The sequence below is a fragment of the Scyliorhinus torazame genome, chromosome 29 (genome assembly GCF_047496885.1).
Source record: "Scyliorhinus torazame isolate Kashiwa2021f chromosome 29, sScyTor2.1, whole genome shotgun sequence".
Lineage (NCBI taxonomy): Eukaryota > Metazoa > Chordata > Chondrichthyes > Carcharhiniformes > Scyliorhinidae > Scyliorhinus > Scyliorhinus torazame.
The window spans coordinates 41666714-41687158 of NC_092735.1; the positions used below are offsets into that span (position 1 = coordinate 41666714).

Sequence of the window (20445 nt, forward strand, 5' to 3'; positions counted from 1 at the left end):
CTTCACCATTCAATCATGGCTGATCTATTCCTCATACCCATTTTCCTGCCTTCTCCCCATAACCCCTGATCCCCTTATTAATCAAGAATCTATCTATCTCTGTCTTAAACTCAGTGAATTGGCCTCCACAACCTTCTGCGGCAAAGGGTTCCACAGATTCACCACCCTCTGGCTGAAGAAATTCCTCCTCATCTCAGTTTTCAAGGATCGTCCCTTTACTCTGAGGCCTCAGGTTCTGGCTTTCCCTACAAGTGGAAACATCCTCTCCACATCCACTCTATCCAGTATCCTGTAAGTTTCAATAAGATCTCCCCTCATCCTTCTAAACTCCAACGGGTACAGACCCAGAGTCCTCAACCGCTCCTCAAGCTCTTCAATCCAGGGATCATTCTTGTGAACCTCCTCTGGACCCTTTCCAAGGCCAGCACATCCTTCCTTAGATACAGGGCCCAAACCTGCTCACAATACTCCAAATGGGGTCTGACCAGAGTCTTATAGAGCCTCAGCAGTACATCCCTGCTTTGTATTCTAGCCCTCTCGAAATAAATGCAAACTCTGCTATAACCAACCAATGAAGAGGAGTGAGCTCACTCTTGCTGGCCTGGTTGTAACAACACAGTGGGAGGTTTCTACTACCTAGTAGCTTCTACATTCCAGGTCACCAAGCCCATCCCATCAGGTCTGTGATCTTGCTACCCTCAATGTTTCTTCCACGTCTTGCTAGCCCATCAACTGATGGGTGGCAGGTTTAATTCAGCAGGTGGTTTACTTGCCTGAGCCAGGCCTTTATCTTGAGCATATACAATAATGCCACTCTCTCTGGCTGGTCTGTCTCGCCTGGAGGCACAGACCTACCCAAGGACGGTGTTGGCCTCTACATCTAAGCCTTCACAGCCTTCCAGTGATACAAACAGTGACCTGTGTTTAACAATGGTCTCTGTGAACCAGTAAATAGAAATGTTAGAGCAATCCAGAGTCTGCCTTCTCAGGACTGAACATTCGGTACGCTCATAGATTCAGCACATGTTATTAATCTCAAAGAGGCACAAGGCAGTCAGTAACTCCCCCCCCCCCCCAAACTTCCTTGTCCCCACTTCAACCAGCAAAATTGTCACCAGTGTGAAACTGAGCAATCAATAAACTGTTCAGAATGACTGCTGACAATGACTGACTGGTGTTGGTAGTTAGTGGGTAGGTAGCTGATCCCTGAAGTGAGTGAGATCAGCCCAGTGTCTGGCAGGGCTGAAGTCCTGGTGTGGGCAGCAATTCTGAGTACAGGAATATATGGATAAAGTAGGGGAGTAGGATTAATTTAATATCTTTATCATAGAGCCTGTACAATGGATCAAATGGGTTTCTCGTTCTAGATTATTCTGTGATTTATTATTTTAGTTCAGTGGGGTGGGTTACACACTGAGTGTACAAAAGGGTTATAACATTACAGAGGCTCGAACTTCGTGTCTGTTACTCTTTCACTGACCTTATCTGATTGCATCCACAATTTAAACCTTTTAAATTCATATATACAAGAGTTTGAAAAAGTAGGGGCACATCTTGAACAGAATTTAATTTGGAAACTAGTCCTTCAGACTTTAACCCTGCACATTATTTGTGACTTGCTATAAATTAGTAATTAAACATAATGTCTGTGTTGATCTGGAACAGAGAAGATCAGAATGTTGACCTGCTCTGTCGAATCAAACAATCAAAATGCTGCTGCTGCTGCCATCAACATCTGGAGCCGGTGTCCCACAGCTGGATCCACAGACACTGCTTAACTGCTGACTAATTAGCTGATCACTAGCTCATCACCTTTAATTAACATCTTACTAATTAACTCCCTGCTGGTTACCTGCTGTTGGTTAACTGTGTTTTGGGTAACTGTCGCTGGTTAACTGTCCATTAATTAACCACAGTTGGTTAACTGGCTTCTAATTAACTGTCCATTAATTAACTGCTAATTTACTGCCCTCTAGTTCAGTTCCCAATGGCTAACTGCCTATTTGATAACTACTTGCTTTTTAAAATTTGTTCATGGGATGTCACTGGCAAGATCGGTAGTTAGTGCTCATCCCAATTGACATAAAGGTGGTGGCAAACTGCTGGTTACCTACTCACTAATTAACTATTCACTGGTTAGCTGCTGCTTGTTCATTGCCTGCTAATTAACTGTGTGCTGGTTAACTGCTACTAGTTAACTACCTGTTAATGAGCTGCTATTAATTATTTAGCAGTTAATTAAGTGCCCATTAGTTAACTGTCTCCTGGTTAACTACCAGTGGTTAACTACCACTAGCCTCGGCTGAGATAACAAGTCCTGCAAAACAATACAATTTATTTTCTAAAATAGAAATACAAGCAAGTTAAACCTTACGGTATTTTCCTGGTGATATAGCAGAATAGCGTCTTCCTCTCGTTCGAACAATACCAACAGGAAAAAGACGAGAAAGTGAAATTGTTGGAAGGAAAGTGGCTGAATGATGGAAAGTGAGGTCCTGATGTTCAATCAGTGATGACAGTGAGACAATGTTCACGTCTCTGTCGCACGGGTTAGGTATCAGGTAGGGCTGAACTGACTGTAACTGACTGTTCCATTAATTCTCCTGTCACCACTTTCAGACTGCATTCTAATATCGACCCACCCCTTCCCTCTCACCTGTCTCTAGGAATTGTTAAACTGAGGCCGGGGGGGCGGGGGGGTGGGGGGGGGGGGGGGGTGAAGAATTTATCTATTTGGGTTGAGAGAATTGTGAATGAGGCTGTTACTTTATACGATGACTGAACACAAAACTCTACATCTTCAATATTTAATTCTTCAAATTTATTGTTTTTCAATTTGGACATATAGAAACATATTAAAATAAAGAAGTAAATTAAAGAGAGGATAGATATGGGGAGATTTTAAATAAATATTTTGCATCAGGATTTAGAAATGTTCGTAGGAGTCAGGATAGAGCTGAAGAAGTGGAGAATCTGGAATAATTGTTCAAGGTAATTGTAGACAAGGTAATTGTCCTGATAGGGTGCTGTTAAAAGAAGTAAGGGAGGAGATGTTGGAGTTTCAAACCACACTTTTTCAATCTTCCCTCACTATTATGTCCTGGTTCTGGAGAGTAACTCCTGGGGAGTACCCTGACTGAGAAGGGGAAATCGGGTAACGATAAGGTCAGAAGACAGCTTAACTGTTCACAGGTCAGCTCAATCTTATCTTCAACTGAACCAGTATTTCTCTCATTGGCAATAATGCTGCAGAAAGGGGTAAACAGGGATGGTGATAGCTTGTGAGTGTTACTGTCTCATATTATCTGAACATGGTTAATGGTCTTATTAAGAATAATATCACTGCTTGGAGCTCAGAAATATCGAGGGGACTGAATGACGTTGAAATCTTTAGTTAACAAGGGTGTTATCATGTTCTTCATGATTAGAAAATGCTTCCACAGTTGTTGCTTATCCTCTGTTGGATCTTCCATTCCTGCCCCTGACTCTAACCATCAGCAAAGGGGTTTATTGGAAACATCCCTTAACTGAAGCTTATTGAAGGAGGAGGAAGCTGGGAGTCAGAGACACCGCCTGACATAACCTCTGACATCACAATATACACCCTCCCAGCTCCACGTGACACAAGACAATGGGTGATGCTGGTTGGGTTTGAGCCTAAGCCAACAACATTGAACTCGTTGTAACTCCCAAAGTCACCACTCTTCTCATTAGAGCCCATTTGTCCCCTTACCAGAGTTCAGCAGCTGCAGTACAATGTGACCGAGTGTGATAGTACACTGAGTGAACAGATTGCAGAATCACAATACCACAGAATTATGACAGCACCTCGCCAAATGAAAATTATGACTTAGTGCCATCCCCCTGCCTTTTCCCTAATCGTCTGCACATTGTTTCTATTCAAATAATCATCTAATGGCCTCTTAAATGTCTCGTTTGAACCTGCCTCCTCCACACTGCCAGGCAACATATTCTAGACCCAAACTGCTCGTTGTGTGAATTTTTCTCATCACATTTGCTTCTTTTGCAAATCACTTAAATTTGTGCCCTCTCTTTCTCATCCTTTTACATTTCTCGTTGTCTACTCTGTCCATCCCCCGCATGATTTTGAACATCTCTATCAAATTTCCTCTCAACTTTCTTCTCTCCAAGAAGAATTGCCCCAACCTCTCCAATCTATCCTCATAACAAAGTTTCACATCCCGGGAACCATTCTTGTAAACCTCTTCTGCTCTCTGTCCAATACATTCACATCCCTGCTATAGTGTGGTGCTCAGAACTGTACACAATACTTCAGCTGAGGGCTAACTAGTGTCTTCTATAAGTTCAGCATCACCTCCTTGCTCCTGTACTCTGTGCTCCATTAGTAAAGCCCAGGATGCTATCCGCTTTATTAACTGCTCTCTCCACCTGCTTTGCCATCTCAATGATTGATGCACAAATTCACCCAGTTCTCTTTGTTCCTGCACCCGTTAAGAATTTTATGCCTTATTTTAATTGTCTCTCCATGTTCTTCCTGTCAAAATGCAACACCTCACATTTCTCCAAACTAAACTTCATCTGCCACCTATCTGCCCATTCCACTGACTTGTCTATGTTCTACAAAGTTTATAATGCTTACAAATTTTGTATCATCTGCAAACTTCAAAATTTTCCCCTGCACAACAAGATCTAGATTGTTAATATATATCAGGAAAAGCAAATATCCCAATATTGAACCCTGGGGAACACATCTACAAACCTTCCTCCAGTCTGAAAATTAACCATTGACCTTACTCTTCGCTTCTTATTATTCATTTTGTATCCATATTGCAAATGTCCCTCTTATTCCATGATCTATAACTATTCTCATGAAACTGTACCAAGTGCCTTTTGAAAGTCCAAGTACATCAACAGCATTTAAAAAATATATTCCAGTCCCTGTACCCGAATTCTGTACCTACATCTTCCATCTCCCGAGTGATGACAGATGTAAAATGCTCGTTTAACACCCTATCAATGTCCTTTAACTCCACGTAGAGATTACTCCCTTGGTTCGTAATGGGTCCTACTCTTTTCCTGGTTATTCTCTTTCCTTTAATATACTTCTAGAATATTTTGGAGTTCTCCGCAATCCTACCTGCCAGTGCTTTCTCACGCCCTCTATTTGCCCTCCTAATTGCTTTCTTAAGTTGCCCCTGCACTTTCTAGACTCCGCCAAGGCTTCCGCTGGGTTTTCCACTATCTATCTGCTAAAAGCCTCCCTTTTCTTCCTTACCCAGCCCTGAATATTCCCAACATGTTCGAAGCCATCGGTCTATCAGCAGCTCCACAAGAGTGGTTCCCATTGTCACATGTGACGCTGGGCGGAGTTAAGAAGGAACCGCGACAGTTCCATGTGCATGGAGCCTGTGGGTTTTTTTCTATACCCCTTTTTAAAGTCTGGGGCGCCCATTCCTCCAGGCCATTGGATGAGGCATTTATTTTTTTTAAGTAAATTTAGAATACCCAATTATTATTTTTTTCCAATTAAGGGGCCAATCCACCTACCCAGCACATCTTTGGGTTATGGGGATGAAACCCATGGAGACATGGGGAGAATGTGCAAACTCCACACAGACAGTGAACCAGGGCCAGGATTCAAACCCGGGACCTCAGCGTCGTAGTCCCAGTGCTAACCATGGGGCCACATGCCGCCTGTACGTGGCATTTCTAATAAGATGGATACTGTTCAGCTTTATAAACGTAAGAAAACTCCTCTCTCGTGAAGGGCGTCCCACTATCCATTACCAGGTGCTGAACGGGCGGCTGAGTTTTGCTACCAAGGCCCTGGACACCATCAAGGTAATCTTTTTTTTTAAATATATTTTATTCAAAATTTTTGGCCAACCATAACAGTACATTGTGTATCTTTTACACAGTAATATAACAATATAAATAACAATGGCCAGTTTTTTAAACAAGAAATAAATAATATATAAACATCAAAATTAAAAAACAAAACTAAATGGCAACTGCCTTGTCCCAAATAAATACTCTCCAAAAATACAATTCAGCAGTCCCGTATACAATTACCTATAACAACAACCTATACATATTATACATATACACTAACATCCCTGAGAATCTCTCTGGTTCCTCTTTTCCCCCCCCCCCCCCCTGGGTTGCTGCTGCTGTCTTCTTCTTTTCCATTCCCTCTATCTTTCTGTGAGGTATTCGACGAACGGTTGCCACCGCCTGGTGAACCCTTGAGCCGATCCCCTTAGGACGAACTTAATCCGTTCCAGCTTTATAAACCCTGCCATGTCATTTATCCAGGTCTCCACACCCGGGGGCTTGGCTTCCTTCCACATCAACAGTATCCTGCGCCGGGCTACTAGGGACGCAAAGGCCAAAACATCGGCCTCTCTCGCCTCCTGCACTCCCGGCTCTTCTGCAACCCCGAGTATAGCCAACCCCCAGCTTGGTTCGACCTGGACCCCCACCACCTTCGAAAGCACCTTTGTCACCCCCACCCAAAACCCCTGTAGTGCCGGACATGACCAGAACATGTGGGTGTGATTCGCTGGGCTTCTCGAGCATCTCGCACACCTATCCTCTACTCCAAAAAATTTACTGAGCCGTGCTCCAGTCATATGCGCCCTGTGTAACACCTTAAATTGTATCAGGCTTAGCCTGGCACACGAGGACGATGAGTTTACCCTACTTAGGGCATCAGCCCACAGCCCCTCCTCAATCTCCTCCCCCAGCTCTTCTTCCCATTTCCCTTTCAGCTCATCTACCATAATCTCCCCCTCGTCCCTCATTTCCCTATATATATCTGACACCTTACCATCCCCCACCCATGTCTTTGAGATCACTCTGTCCTGCACCTCCTGCGTCGGGAGCTGCGGGAATTCCCTCACCTGTTGCCTCGCAAAAGCCCTCAGTTGCATATACCGGAATGCATTCCCTTGGGGCAACCCATATTTTTCGGTCAGCGCTCCCAGACTTGCAAACGTCCCATCTACAAACAGATCTCTCAATTGTGCTACCCCTGCTCTTTGCCATGTTCCAAATCCCCCATCCATTCTCCCCAGAGCAAACCTATGATTATTTCTTATCGGGGACCACACCGAGGCTCCCGTCTTTCCCCTATGCCGTCTCCACTGCCCCCAAATTTTCAGAGTAGCCACCACCACCGGGCTTGTGGTGTATTTCTTCGGTGAGAACGGCAACGGCGCCGTCACCATAGCTTGTAGGCTAGTCCCCCTGCAGGACGCCCTCTCCAATCTCTTCCACGCCGCTCCCTCCTCTTCTCCCATCCACTTACATACCATTGAGATATTGGCGGCCCAGTAGTACTCACTTAGGCTCGGTAGTGCCAGCCCCCCCCTATCCCTACTACGCTGCAAAAATCCCTTCCTCACTCTCGGGGTCTTCCCGGCCCACACAAAACTCATGATACTCTTCTCAATCCTTTTGAAAAAAGCCTTCGTGATCACCACCGGGAGGCACTGAAACACAAAGAGGAATCTCGGGAGGACCACCATTTTAACCGCCTGCACCCTCCCTGCCAGTGACAGGGATACCATGTCCCATCTCTTGAAGTCCTCCTCCATCTGTTCCACCAACCGCGTTAAATTTAACCTATGCAATGTACCCCAATTCTTGGCTATCTGGATCCCCAAGTAGCGAAAGTCCCTTGTTACCTTCCTCAGCGGTAAGTCCTCTATTTCTCTGCTCTGCTCCCCTGGATGCACCACAAACAACTCACTTTTCCCCATGTTCAGTTTATATCCTGAAAATTCTCCAAACTCCCCAAGTATCCGCATTATCTCTGGCATCCCCTCCGCCGGGTCCGCCACATACAACAACAAATCGTCCGCATACAGAGACACCCGGTGTTCTTCTCCTCTCCTGAGTACTCCCCTCCACTTCCTGGAACCCCTCAATGCTATTGTCAGGGGCTCAAGCGCCAGTGCAAACAATAATGGGGACAGAGGACATCCCTGCCTCGTCCCTCTATGGAGCCGAAAATACGCAGACCCCCGTCCATTCGTGACCACGCTCGCCATCGGGGCCCTATACAGCAGCTGTACCCATCTAATATACTCATCTCCAAAGCCAAATCTCCTCAACACCTCCCATAAATAATCCCACTCCACTCTATCAAATGCTTTCTCGGCATCCATCGCCACCACTATCTCCGCTTCCCCCTCTGGTGGGGGCATCATCATTACCCCTAGCAGCCTACGTATATTCGTATTCAGCTGTCTCCCCTTCACAAACCCAGTTTGGTCCTCATGGACCACCCCCGGGACACAATCCTCTATCCTCATTGCCATTACCTTGGCCAGAATCTTAGCGTCCACGTTCAGGAGGGAAATGGGCCTATAGGACCCGCACTGCAGCGGGTCTTTTTCCTTCTTTAGGAGAAGCGATATCGTTGCCTCTGACATAGTCGGGGGCAGCTGTCCCCGTTCCCTCGCCTCATTAAAGGTTCTCATCAGTAGCGGGGCGAGCAAGTCCACATATTTCCTGTAAAATTCAACTGGGAATCCATCCGGTCCCGGGGCCTTCCCCGCCTGCATGCTCCTAATTCCTTTCACTACTTCCTCCATTTCGATCTGTGCTCCCAGTCCCACCCTCTCCTGCTCCTCCACCTTAGGAAATTCCAGCTGGTCCAGAAAATACATCATTCTCTCCTTCCCATCTGGGGGCTGAGCTTCATATAATCTTTCATAGAATGCCTTGAACACTCCATTCACTCTCTCCGCTCCCCGTTCCATCTCTCCCTCCTCATCCCTCACTCCCCCTATTTCCCTCGCTGCTCCCCTTTTCCTCAATTGGTGGGCCAGCAACCTGCTCGCCTTCTCCCCACATTCGTACTAATAAACCCTGTGCCTTCCTCCACTGTGCCTCTGCAGTACCTGTTGTCAGCAAATCAAATTCTACGTGTAGCCTTTGCCTTTCCCTGTACAGTCCCTCCTCCGGTGCCTCCGCATATTGCCTGTCCACCCTCAGAAGTTCTTGCAGCAACCGCTCCCGTTCCCTACTCTCCTGCTTTCCTTTATGTGCCCTGATTGATTTCAGCTCCCCTCTAACCACTGCCTTCAGCGCCTCCCAGACCACTCCCACCTGGACCTCCCCATTATCATTGAGTTCCAAGTACTTTTCAATACACCCCCTCACCCTTAGACACACCCCCTCATCCGCCATTAGTCCCATGTCCATTCTCCAGGGTGGACGCTGTTCTTTTTCCTCCCCTATCTCCAAGTCCACCCAGTGTGGAGCGTGATCCGAAATAGCTATAGCCGTATACTCCATCCCCCTCACCTTCGGGATCAACGCCCTTCCCAAAACAAAAAAGTCGATTCGCGAATAAACTTTGTGGACATAGGAGAAAAACGAAAACTCCTTACTCCTAGGTCTACTAAATCTCCATGGGTCTACTCCTCCCATCTGCTCCATAAAATCTTTAAGCACCTTGGCTGCTGCCGGCCTCCTTCCAGTCCTGGACCTCCATCTGTCCAGCCCTGGTTCCAGCACCATGTTAAAATCTCCACCCATTACCAACTTCCCCACCTCTCGGTCCGGGATACGTCCTAACATGCGCCTCATAAAGTTGGCATCATCCCAGTTCGGGGCATATACGTTCACTAAGACCACCGCCTCCCCCTGTAATTTGCCACTCACCATCACGTATCTGCCCCCACTATCCGCCACTATGGTCTTTGCCTCAAACATTACCCGCTTCCCTGTATAGCCACCCCCCTGTTTTTCGCATCTAGCCCCGAATGAAACACCTGCCCCACCCATCCTTTGCGTAGTCTAACCTGGTCTATCAGTTTCAGATGCGTCTCCTGTAACATAACCACATCTGCCTTAAGTTTCTTAAGGTGTGCGAGTACCCGTGCCCTCTTTATCGGCCCGTTCAGCCCTCTCACATTCCACGTGATCAGCCGGGTTGGGGGGCTCTTTACCCCCCCCCTTGTCGATTAGCCATCCCCTTTTATCCAGCTCCTCACCCGGTTCCCACGCAGCTGTGTCCCCCCCAGGAGGTGCCCTCCCGCCCCGCCCACCCCACCCCATACCAGCTCCCCCTTCTCCCCAGCAGCAGCAACCCAGTAAATCCCCCCTCCCACCCCCCCCGCTAGATCCCCCACTAGCGTAGTTACACCCCCCATGTTGCTCCCAGAAGTCAGCAACCTCTGGCCGACCTCGGCTTCCCCCCGTGACCTCGGCTCGCACCGTGCGACGCCCCCTCCTTCCTGCTTCCCTAGTCCCGCCATAATTATCATAGCGCGGGAACAAAGCCCGCGCTTCCCTTTTGGCCCCGCCCCCAATGGCCAACGCCCCCAGCTTCTCCACCTCCCTTCCTCCCTCCCCCACAACCTGTGGAAGAGAGAAAAGTTACCGGGTCGCAGGATTAACAACATAAAAATCATCTCTTCCCCCCTTTTTCCCCCCTCTTCGCCCCCCATGTTCGCCCCACCACTTTGTCTCAAACGTTCTTTTTTAATAACCCGCTTATTCCAATTTCTCTTCAACAATAAATGTCCACGCCTCATCCGCCGTTTCAAAGTAGTGGTGCTTCCCTTGATATGTGACCCACAGTCTTGCCGGCTGCAGCATTCCAAATTTAATCTTTTTATGAAGCACCGCCTTGGCCCAATTAAAGCTCGCCCTCCTTCTCGCCACCTCCGCACTCCAGTCTTGATATACGCGGATCACCGCGTTCTCCCACCTACTGCTCCGAGTTTTCTTTGCCCATCTGAGGACCATCTCTCTGTCCTTAAAACGGAGGAATCTCACCACTATGGCTCTGGGAATTTCTCCTGCTCTCGGTCCTCGCGCCATCACTCGGTATGCTCCCTCCACCTCCAATGGACCCGTCGGGGCCTCCACTCCCATTAACGAGTGCAGCATCGTGCTCACATATGCCCCGACGTCCGCCCCTTCTGCACCTTCAGGAAGACCGAGAATCCTTAAATTCTTCCTCCTCGCATTATTCTCCAGCACCTCCAGCCTTTCCACACATCGTTTATGGTGTGCCTCGTGCATCTCCGTCTTCACCACCAGGCCCTGTATATCGTCCTCATTCTCGGCAGCCTTTGCCTTCACGACCCGAAGCTCCCGCTCCTGGGTCTTTTGCTCATCTTTTAGCCCTTCAATCGCCTGTAATATCGGGGCCAACAGCTCCTTCTTCATCTCCTTTTTAATCTCCTCCACGCAGCGTTTCAAAAACTCGTGTTGTTCAGGGCCCCATATTAAACTGCCACCTTCCGACGCCATCTTGGTTTTTGCTTGCCTTCCTTGCCGCTGCTCTAAAGGATCCACCACAATCCGGCCACTTTCTCCTCCTTTTTCCATCCGTATCCAGGGGGGATTCCCTTCTGGTTTACCGCACAGTGCTTTTAGCCGTTAAAATTGCCGTTGGGGCTCTTATTAAGAGCCCAAAAGTCCGTTCCACCGGGAGCTGCCGAAACGTGCGACTCAGCTGGTCATCGCCGCACCCGGAAGTCCCATCAAGGTAATCTTGTACATGTCAACCACTTCTCTGGGCATCTACCAGGATGAGGACCATGGACCCCATGAAAGGCCCTGTGAGGTCGTCATGCACCCATGAGCACCCTGGCCATTCCCATGGATGAAGGGAGGCTGCCAGCGGGAGCTTCCTGTGCTCCTAGCGTGCTGGGAAGCTGCGTAGGACCCTCTCAATGTCCCCATCAATACTGGCCCGTCAGACATAACTGTAGGCCAATGTCTTCTTCGTGGAGGTACATGGGTGCCCCTGTGCAGGGATTCCTGGCCCTGTGGGGGGTGGCTACCTGAGCTCCCCACAATATGACACTGTTCTCAAGCTCAGCTCTGAGCAAATGGCTGTTGGGCTACAGGAAGTGCTCCCTGCATTTCGCCGCTCAAAAGCACGTGGCGGAGTTTGGACAATCTCGGATCCCGTTGCGCCCATGCTCGAACCTAAGTAGCGTCACTGGCAAGGAATCCATAAAGTTGAGAGTTGCAACCACTTTAGCTGCCACAGGCAGGATTATCTCCCTCAGCCTCTCTGCTCCAAAGAAAACAATCCCAGCCTATCCAGTCTCTCCTTATAGGTCAGATTCTCCATCCCAGGCAACATCCTGGTAAGTCTCCTCTGCACCACCTCCAGTGCAATCATATCCTTCCTCTAGTGTGGTGACCAGAACTGCCCCCCGTGCTCCAGCTGTGGCCTCACCAGCGTTTTATACAGCTCCGTCACAACCTCCCTGCTCTTATAATCTATGCCATGACTGATAAAGGCAACTGTCCCATATGCCTCATTACATACTCCCCTGTCCTGTTTCTTCTTCCAAAGTGCATCTCCTCGCACTTATCAGGGTTAAACTCCATCTGCCAGTGCTCTGCCTATCTGACCAACTCATCTATATCCTCCTGTAACCTATCACCCTCTTCTTCACTGTTAACCACCCGACCAATCCTGGTGTCATCTGCAAACTTACTTATCATTCCCCCATGTTCTCGGCTGTGTTTGGTTTATATATATATGTACAGCTCACAGCAATAACTCTCCCAATCCAGTTCTTATTGGGACAACCAACAAATGCGCGCCCTGTTTGGGGCAGCCTTTATGTGTAGTCTTTAACTAGTTCCAGCTGGGTGGTCTCTGCCCCGACCTGTGAAGCTCGTACTCCACGAGTCCCAACGGGAGATCGGCAATGGTTCCCCGGGGCCTTTGTGCAGTTATGACAGGTCTGTGTGAGGCGGGTTTGGTCTGAAGACTGGGGCTGTGGTAACTTGGAGCTGGTCCTGCCTTCCTCTGCCACATGGCCCAGTGCTGTATGGACCACCATGAGTAACAGCGACATGATCTCCACCCATTCCTGCCATATCACCATTTCTGAAAAATCCTGCAGAAAGCAACAGGAAATAAAATGTTACCAACAGATCAATGAAATTCCAAAATTAAGGCTCCAACCATTTGAGATCAAAAGAGATAAGCTTTTAAAAAGGGCAGTCGCGTAGTGGTAATTGTTACTGGACGAGTATTCCAGAGACCAGAGTAATGCTGTGGGGTCCTGGATTCGAATCACACCAGGGCAGATGGTGACATTTGAATTCAAGAAAAATCTGGAATTAAAAGTCTAATGATGACCATGAAAATATTGCCGATTGTTGTAAAACATTCACTAATGTTCTTTAGGGGAGGAAATCTGCCGTCCTTACCCGGTCTGGCCTACATGTCACTCCAGACTCCAGCAATGTGGTTGACTCTTCAATGCCTCGGGGATGGTCAATAAATGCCGACCCAGCAACGTCCATATCACATGAACGAATAAGTAATCTGTTGTCCCTAGACTGCAGTACAGCAAAGCAAGCGTTTCAATCATTACAGCAGTGTTTTTCCAACTGGGGGGGCCACAAAATACGGTGACTGTTACAGGTGGGCCATTTGGGTGACCGTCCGGTCACTATGGTTACGGCCATGTCGTCACCCAGGGCCACTGCAATATTTGGTCAAAAGCCGCATTTGGAATGATATGAAATGTGTTGAGAGTGAGCAGCCTCTGAACTGGCTCAGGCACTGGCACTGGCACTGGCACAGACACTGTCACAGGCACTGTCACAGGCACTGGCACTGGCTCAGGCACTGGCACAGGCACTGGCACAGGCACTGGCACTGTCACAGGCACTGGCACTGTCACAGGCACTGGCTCAGGCACTGGCTCAGGCACTGGCTCAGGCACAGGCACTGGCACTGTCACAGGCACTGGCACTGTCACAGGCACTGGCTCAGGCACTGTCACAGGCACTGGCTCAGGCACTGGCTCTGGCACAGGCACTGGCACTGGCACTGGCTCAGGCACTGGCTCAGGCTCTGGCACAGGCACTGGCACTGGCACAGGCACTGGCACAGACACTGGCACTGGCACTGGCACTGGCTCAGGCACTGGCTCTGGCACAGGCACTGGCTCAGGCACTGGCTCTGGCACAGGCACTGGCTCAGGCTCTGGCACAGGCACTGGCACAGGCGCTGGCTCAGGCGCTGGCACAGGCACTGGCACTGTCACAGGCACTGTCACAGGCACTGGCTCAGGCACTGGCTCAGGCACTGGCACTGTCACAGGCACTGGCTCAGGCACTGGCACTGGCACAGGAACTGGCACAGGCACTGGCTCTGGCACTGGCTCTGGCACAGGCACTGGCACAGGCACTGGCTCAGGCGCTGGCTCAGGCACTGGCACTGGCTCAGGCACTGGCACGGGCACAGACACTGGCACTGGCACAGGCACAGGCACTGGCACAGGCACTGGCACAGACACTGGCACTGGCTCAGGCACTGGCACTGGCACAGGCACTGGCTCAGGCACTGGCACAGACACTGGCTCAGGCACTGGCACTGGCTCTGGCACAGGCACTGGCTCAGGCACTGGCACTGGCACAGACACTGGCACTGGCTCAGGCACTGGCACAGGAACTGGCTCAGGCACAGGCACTGGCACTGTCACAGGCACTGGCTCAGGCACTGGAACAGGCACTGGCTCAGGCACTGGCACTGGCTCAGGCACTGGCACTGGCACAGGCACTGGCACAGGCACTGGAACAGGCACTAGCACTGGCACTGGAACAGGCACTGGAACAGGCACTAGCACTGGCACAGGCAGTGCCACTCAGTAGAGACTCACAAAACTGTGAAACCAGTCGGAGACCATCCTTCCTGTGGGGCCCTCGCTTTACCAGACTGAATAAACCAAATTTTATTTTTAATTATGTGGGATCTTTAAAAGCTTTTTGGGGACTACATTCTGCAATTCCATCAACTGTCCTTAAAAATTAAAATGGAATTTTACCCAGAATAATTTACAAGAATCACTGCTAGCATTAAACCAAAGAACAGGGAGAGTCTGCGTAAAGACTCAAAACATTCGCTCCCGTCTCACTCCACAGATGCGGTCAGACCTGCTGAGATTGGCCAGGCTTTTCTGTTTTTGGTTCAGATTCCAGCCTCTGCAGGAATTTGCTTCCATCGACAGGAAGAGTCTACAGCTCGAAGCAGAAGCTGATACCTGTATTTATTTCAATAAAAGTATTGTTAAAACATTCTTATATATGCAGCACTTTAATATTGCGTAGTATATCGTTTTACAATTTAGATTACATTTTAGATGGGTTTTCAGAATTACTAATCCATTTGAAAAATGTTTCAGAACTATTGAGGCCGAATCTCCGGCCACGCTGCAATCTCACTCGGGCAGAACGAGGCCGGTGAATAGCGGGCGAGGCCAAAAACAAGAACCGCGTCAGGCGCCAATGATGTAACTGGTCCGCTCCCCTCGGCGAAATCGGGATCTCGCTGACGCATGACAAGAAATCAATTATCACCACTCAAGCTCCATTTCCATACAATTAACGGGAGCCACCCCATATCCAGCAGCCTCCCGTCATTCAGCGGCCTCCCCAGCGAGTGCTCACGCTGGTGCCGATCAGTACTCCTTTTGGAAAAGGTGAATCTGGCGGAAGGCCAGGGGGTGAGTAGCCATCTTTGCTCACAGGCAAAGAGCCCGGGGGCGCTGGGCTTGCCGCCCCACTGCTCGGCGGGGGGGGGGGGGGGGGGGGTGAGGGACTCTCCACAGGGATGGGCCACCATGGGAGGGTGGGGGGTGGAGGTGCTGTTCGGGCAGTGGGCGGACAGTGGATGGGCAGTGGGCGGGCATTGGCTAGGCAATGGGCGGGCATTGGCTAGGCAATGGGAGGGCAGTGGATGGGCAGTGAACTGGCAGTGGGTGGGCAGTGGATGGACAATGGGCGGGCATTGGCTAGGCAGCGGGTGGATATTGAGTGGGCAGTGGGCGGGTAGTGGGTGGGCAGTGGGCGGACAGTGGATGGGCAGCGGGCTAGACAGTGGGTGGACAGTGGATAGGTAGCAGGCTGGCAGTGGGTGGGCAGTGGGTGGACAGTGGATGGGCAGCGGGCTGGCAGTGGGTGGGCAGTGGGCGGGCAGTGGGCGGACAGTGGATGGGCAGTGAACTGGCAGTGGGCCGACAGTGGGCAGGCAGTGGATGGGCAGTGAGCTGGCAGTGGGCGCGAGTGGGCGGACAGTGGATGGGCAGTGAACTGGCAGTGGGTGGGCAGTGGGCGGGCAGTGGGCATTGGCTAGGCAGCAGGTGGACATTGGATGGGCAGTGGGCGGGTAGTGGATGGGCAGTGGGCGGACAGTGGATGGGCAGTGAACTGGCAGTGGGTGGGCAGTGGGCATTGGCTAGGCAGCGAGTGGACATTGGATGGGCAGCGTGCTGGCAGTGGGTGGGCAGTGGGCGGGCAGTGGGTGGACAGTGGATGGGCAGTGAACTGGCAGTGGGCTGACAGTGGGCAGGCAGTGGATGGGCAGTGAACTGGCAGTGGGCAGAATGTGGGCAGACTGGATGAGGCCAATATTCCTCAATTGATTTTTGCATTTCTTTAACAGATTAAATGGTAACAAATTGGACAGCACGGTAGCACAGTGGTTAGCACTGTGGCTTCACAGCTCCAGGGTCCCAGGTTCGATTCCCGGCTTGGGTCACTGTCTGTGCGGAGTCTGCACGTTCTCCCCGTGTCTGCGTGGGTTTCCTCCGGGGGCTCCGGTTTCCTCCCACAGTCCCAAAGACGTACAGGTTAGATGGTTTGGCCGTGATAAATTGCCCTTAGTGACCAAAAAAGGTTAGATGGGGTTATTGGGTTACGGGGATAGAGTGGAAGTGAGGGCTTAAGTGGGTCGGTGCAGATTCGATGGGCCAAATGGCCTTTTCTGCACTGTATGTTCTATGTTCTCTGTAAATGGGCAAATTAAACAATCAAATAAAGTGAAAACCCCTTCAAATAAACATTGGGGTTTGCTTCTTTCACAGGTGGGAAATAGTAAACTCCCCTTCCACAGCCAACAAGCCCTGGACTGGGGGTTTGAACCAAGAGCTTCTAACTCAAAATGCAAGGGTACAGTGGGCAGGCAGTGGATGAGCAGTGAGCTGGCAGTGGGCGCGAGTGGGCGGACAGTGGATGGGCAGTGAACTGGCAGTGGGTGGGCAGTGGGTGGACAGTGGATGGGCAGTGAACTGGCAGTGGGCTGACAGTGGGCAGGCAGTGGATGGGCAGTGAACTGGCAGTGGGCAGAATGTGGGCAGACTGGATGAGGCCAATATTCCTCAATTGATTTTTGCATTTCTTTAACAGATTAAATGGTAACAAATTGGACAGCACGGTAGCACAGTGGTTAGCACTGTGGCTTCACAGCTCCAGGGTCCCAGGTTCGATTCCCGGCTTGGGTCACTGTCTGTGCGGAGTCTGCGGAGCCATGAGACCGTGAGTGTCTGCTGGGTCAAACTTTGCAGTGTCCCATGGCAACACTGAAGCAATTGATTACTCCTCATGTGGACTTGCTGTTATTCGCCAGCTGAATCTGTTTAATCACAAACTGGATTTGGATAAATTGAGGAGTGTCAATGGTATTTGTTTTTGAGTCAGTAATGATGATGGAATCTTTCAGGAGGCTGACTGGATTCATAATGCTTTTCTATTCTTGTAATTCACAACTTCTTGTAGGTAAGAAGCATTTGACAACGGGGTACAAATCCATGGACTGATCTTGTGAAGCTGCTGACAGATGTTTGAATTAAAATTTACATTTCAATTATTATTTTTTGCTGCTTTTGTCATAAAGCATGAGAAGGGCTGTAGGATTTAAGTGTGGGAGGGATTTATAGGTCCTGACAACCCCTCTTTTAAAAGTGTAATATAGGCCTGGGAATTCTGAACAATAACCTTCCACTAAATTATTGTTGGTTCTGAATCACCTCGTGATATCATCTGACCTAAATTGAAATTCTGGAGGAAAACCCCTAAAAATCAGAGACGCCTTAGAAAATAACACCTGAGAATCCTATTTTTCTTTTGCCCTTTAACTGAGGAAACCTTTTATTATCTGAGGACAAAGACCATGAACTCAAGCCCTGTTTGAGAGCCTGCAGTGCATAATTTAGGCTGGCTCCTCTGCAATGATTGGATTAGATATTAAATGAGGCTGTTCCTAGTCCTTGAAGTGATTTGTTAAGGATCCCAGCTCACTGTTTGAAGAACAGGGGTATGTGATTAACATCCTAGTTGTCCCTCAACCAACATCTAAATGGAATATATTATCACCTCTTCTATTTGTGGATCTGTCAAAAGTGCAAATTTATTGCTGTCAAAATTTGACTTATTGTGTTCAAGGTTATTTTTAGTTTGGGCAAAATTAAATGTGAATGGGTAAGATAATTAAAATGCTGGACTTTAGGAACTGCTGAATGTCAAGTAGTGGCAGTTCAAAGGGTGCCCTGCATTTTGTTAATGGCCAGAATTGGAAGGGAATGAATTCAGTAATAACTAGGTCACCTCTGAACTTTTTGTTGATTCAGGAGATCTACACTTGTCCCAGAGTTAAACTATTCTCGATTGAAAAATTGTTAAAGTCGTGTTGTAAACACGGGAGTAGCTTGGTGGGACCAATAATCGTGGAAAACGGGCTGTTCATGCCAATAGAGCAATTGTTTACATGCATCACAATCAAAGGGGTTGTTTGAAGGTGAAATATAATTTAAATGTCTGTTTGGAATATGCTGGGTTGTCCACATTAACATGGTGGTAATTTTCAGGAACTGTTCTTTTGTGGCTTCTTTAATGTTCTCAGGTTGAGCAGTTTCAGCTTGGGGAAGCTTGAAGCTTTTGAACAAAAGCTAAGTTGGTGGGTGTAGGTGTTAGGCCCTGAATCCAGAGAAGAACAGAAAATAATTTATTGAGTTGTGGAGCGGGGAATAGTGGGATTAGAAACCGGGTGTGTTTCTACAAGGATTAGAAACCGGGTGTGTTTCTACAAGGATTTGGTTGAGAAGTTTGCAAGTATAAATTGTTTCATTGATGTAGAATAGAAGTAATTACTTGAGGTGATGCTTGTTTTACTTGCTATTAGAATTGTAAAATTAATGTATTGGAACCTTGTGGCTTCATAATTTCTCTTAAATGTTAATCTCTGCAAGGATTGTAACACTGCACTTTCTACATTAGCAACGTTTAGTGTCTTGGTTTGTGTTTTGGTTAATCCTGTAAATGCTAAGTATTTAGATGTGTCTCATTTAGTGATCCATATACTTGTTTAGCAGTGTTTGCACCTTGTCTAAAGTATATCAGTTGTCTAAAGTATATCAGTTTTGGTAGACCTTGAGTAACATCTCTGCTTTGACTTGGCTATTGTGCCATTTTTTTTTCTTCAGATTACAATGTTGTGCTTTGCAATGGTGATTTGTCACGACTTGCTACACTGGTCTGGCTGCAACCTGCCCACTGTCTGTTCGAAATGTGGGCTGCACAGAGAGCTGACAAAATAGCCACTCGCCCATCCTCTGCATCCATTACTGTGGAGATTTTAAGAGGAGGTGAGGTTGCTTTCGTGCTTTTAAGCTTCTGAAACATTTTTATGTACTGCAAACCTCAAGGCTGCCACCGATACCCAGATACTCTTGTGCTGAATTCATTCTCTCACTCCCAAACTATCCGAATAAATAACAAAACTGTTGATGGTTCTTGTAAGCAATATAATAAGAACAAGAGTAGAGAAGGCGGGAGTTTGTTTACTGTTGGGGTTTTTTTGAAGCCTGTGTATTTGGTATTCCTGGTGCTTGTAAAGGATTGAGTAAATTGGCATCAAACTGTTTGATTTTATGCTAAGGTGAGCTTGAAACAGATGCCCTATTAATGTGATCTCTGGTCCTTTGTACAACTGATATTATTAACCTGCTCCTGGATTGACCTGTTATTAACCCGTGGCTCACTTTTCCCTCTTTAACATTGTGGGGAAACTAAGCATTAAGACTGGGTTCAATCAGTTCACATTACCTAAGGTGCCAAGTTAACAAAATCCCAACTTTCACCGATTCCACTCTCTTTCGCTAGATAACGGCACTTTTGTTTTGACTCGGAAGTACTCTGTACCCCCTTGCACCAACTTCTCTCCTGAGCCAGCGGAATTGGCCTATCAGATGGGACCTAGCATTGCTTGCAAGAATGGAAGCTGCATTGAACATGTGTTGCCAGGGCAGAGCTTCAGGTAAGTGTGTCCAAGCTGAAAAACCTGCTGTGAACTCCCATCTTCACAACATCTGACAGATGCAAAGTTTGCTGCCAAGTTGGAAGGTTTTGATGGTGGATACAGATGTTTCCTTTTTGTGAGGGAGACCATAACTAAAGATCATCAATGCAAGGCGGTCACCAAGGAATTAAATGGCAAATACCTCTAATTTTAACTGTGTTGAGAATTGAGAATGCCTGTTCTCGGGGAGTGGTTGGTTGTTAGCCAAATGGGGAATGAAGTTTGAGAAAATGGGTGGGAGGAAGCTTGAGTGGAGGATAAAGAACAGCCTGGACCGATGGGTTGAATGGTCTGTTTGTGCTGGAGAAAGCTGCCATCAGTGAGAAATG

The 20445-nt window shown here is 48.4% G+C and overlaps 2 protein-coding genes across 2 annotated transcripts in view; both read right to left on the minus strand.

The window, feature by feature from the left end:
• The window catches only part of pth2 (parathyroid hormone 2), a 57652-nt gene that overhangs the window by 28002 nt on the left and 9205 nt on the right, over positions 1-20445 (minus strand). Inside the window, exon 2 of the mRNA XM_072491962.1 lies at positions 12636-12869. Within this exon, the coding sequence (XP_072348063.1) occupies positions 12636-12857 (222 nt within the window). The 5' untranslated portion in view covers positions 12858-12869. The remainder of the gene's footprint in view (positions 1-12635; positions 12870-20445) is intronic.
• On the minus strand, positions 13437-17500 carry LOC140404158 (uncharacterized). Its single transcript, XM_072492575.1, has 2 exons — positions 17377-17500; positions 13437-14581 (listed from the first exon to the last, which is right to left on the minus strand). The coding sequence occupies exons 1-2, from the start codon at positions 17498-17500 to the stop codon at positions 13437-13439; spliced, it is 1269 nt and encodes a 422-aa protein (XP_072348676.1).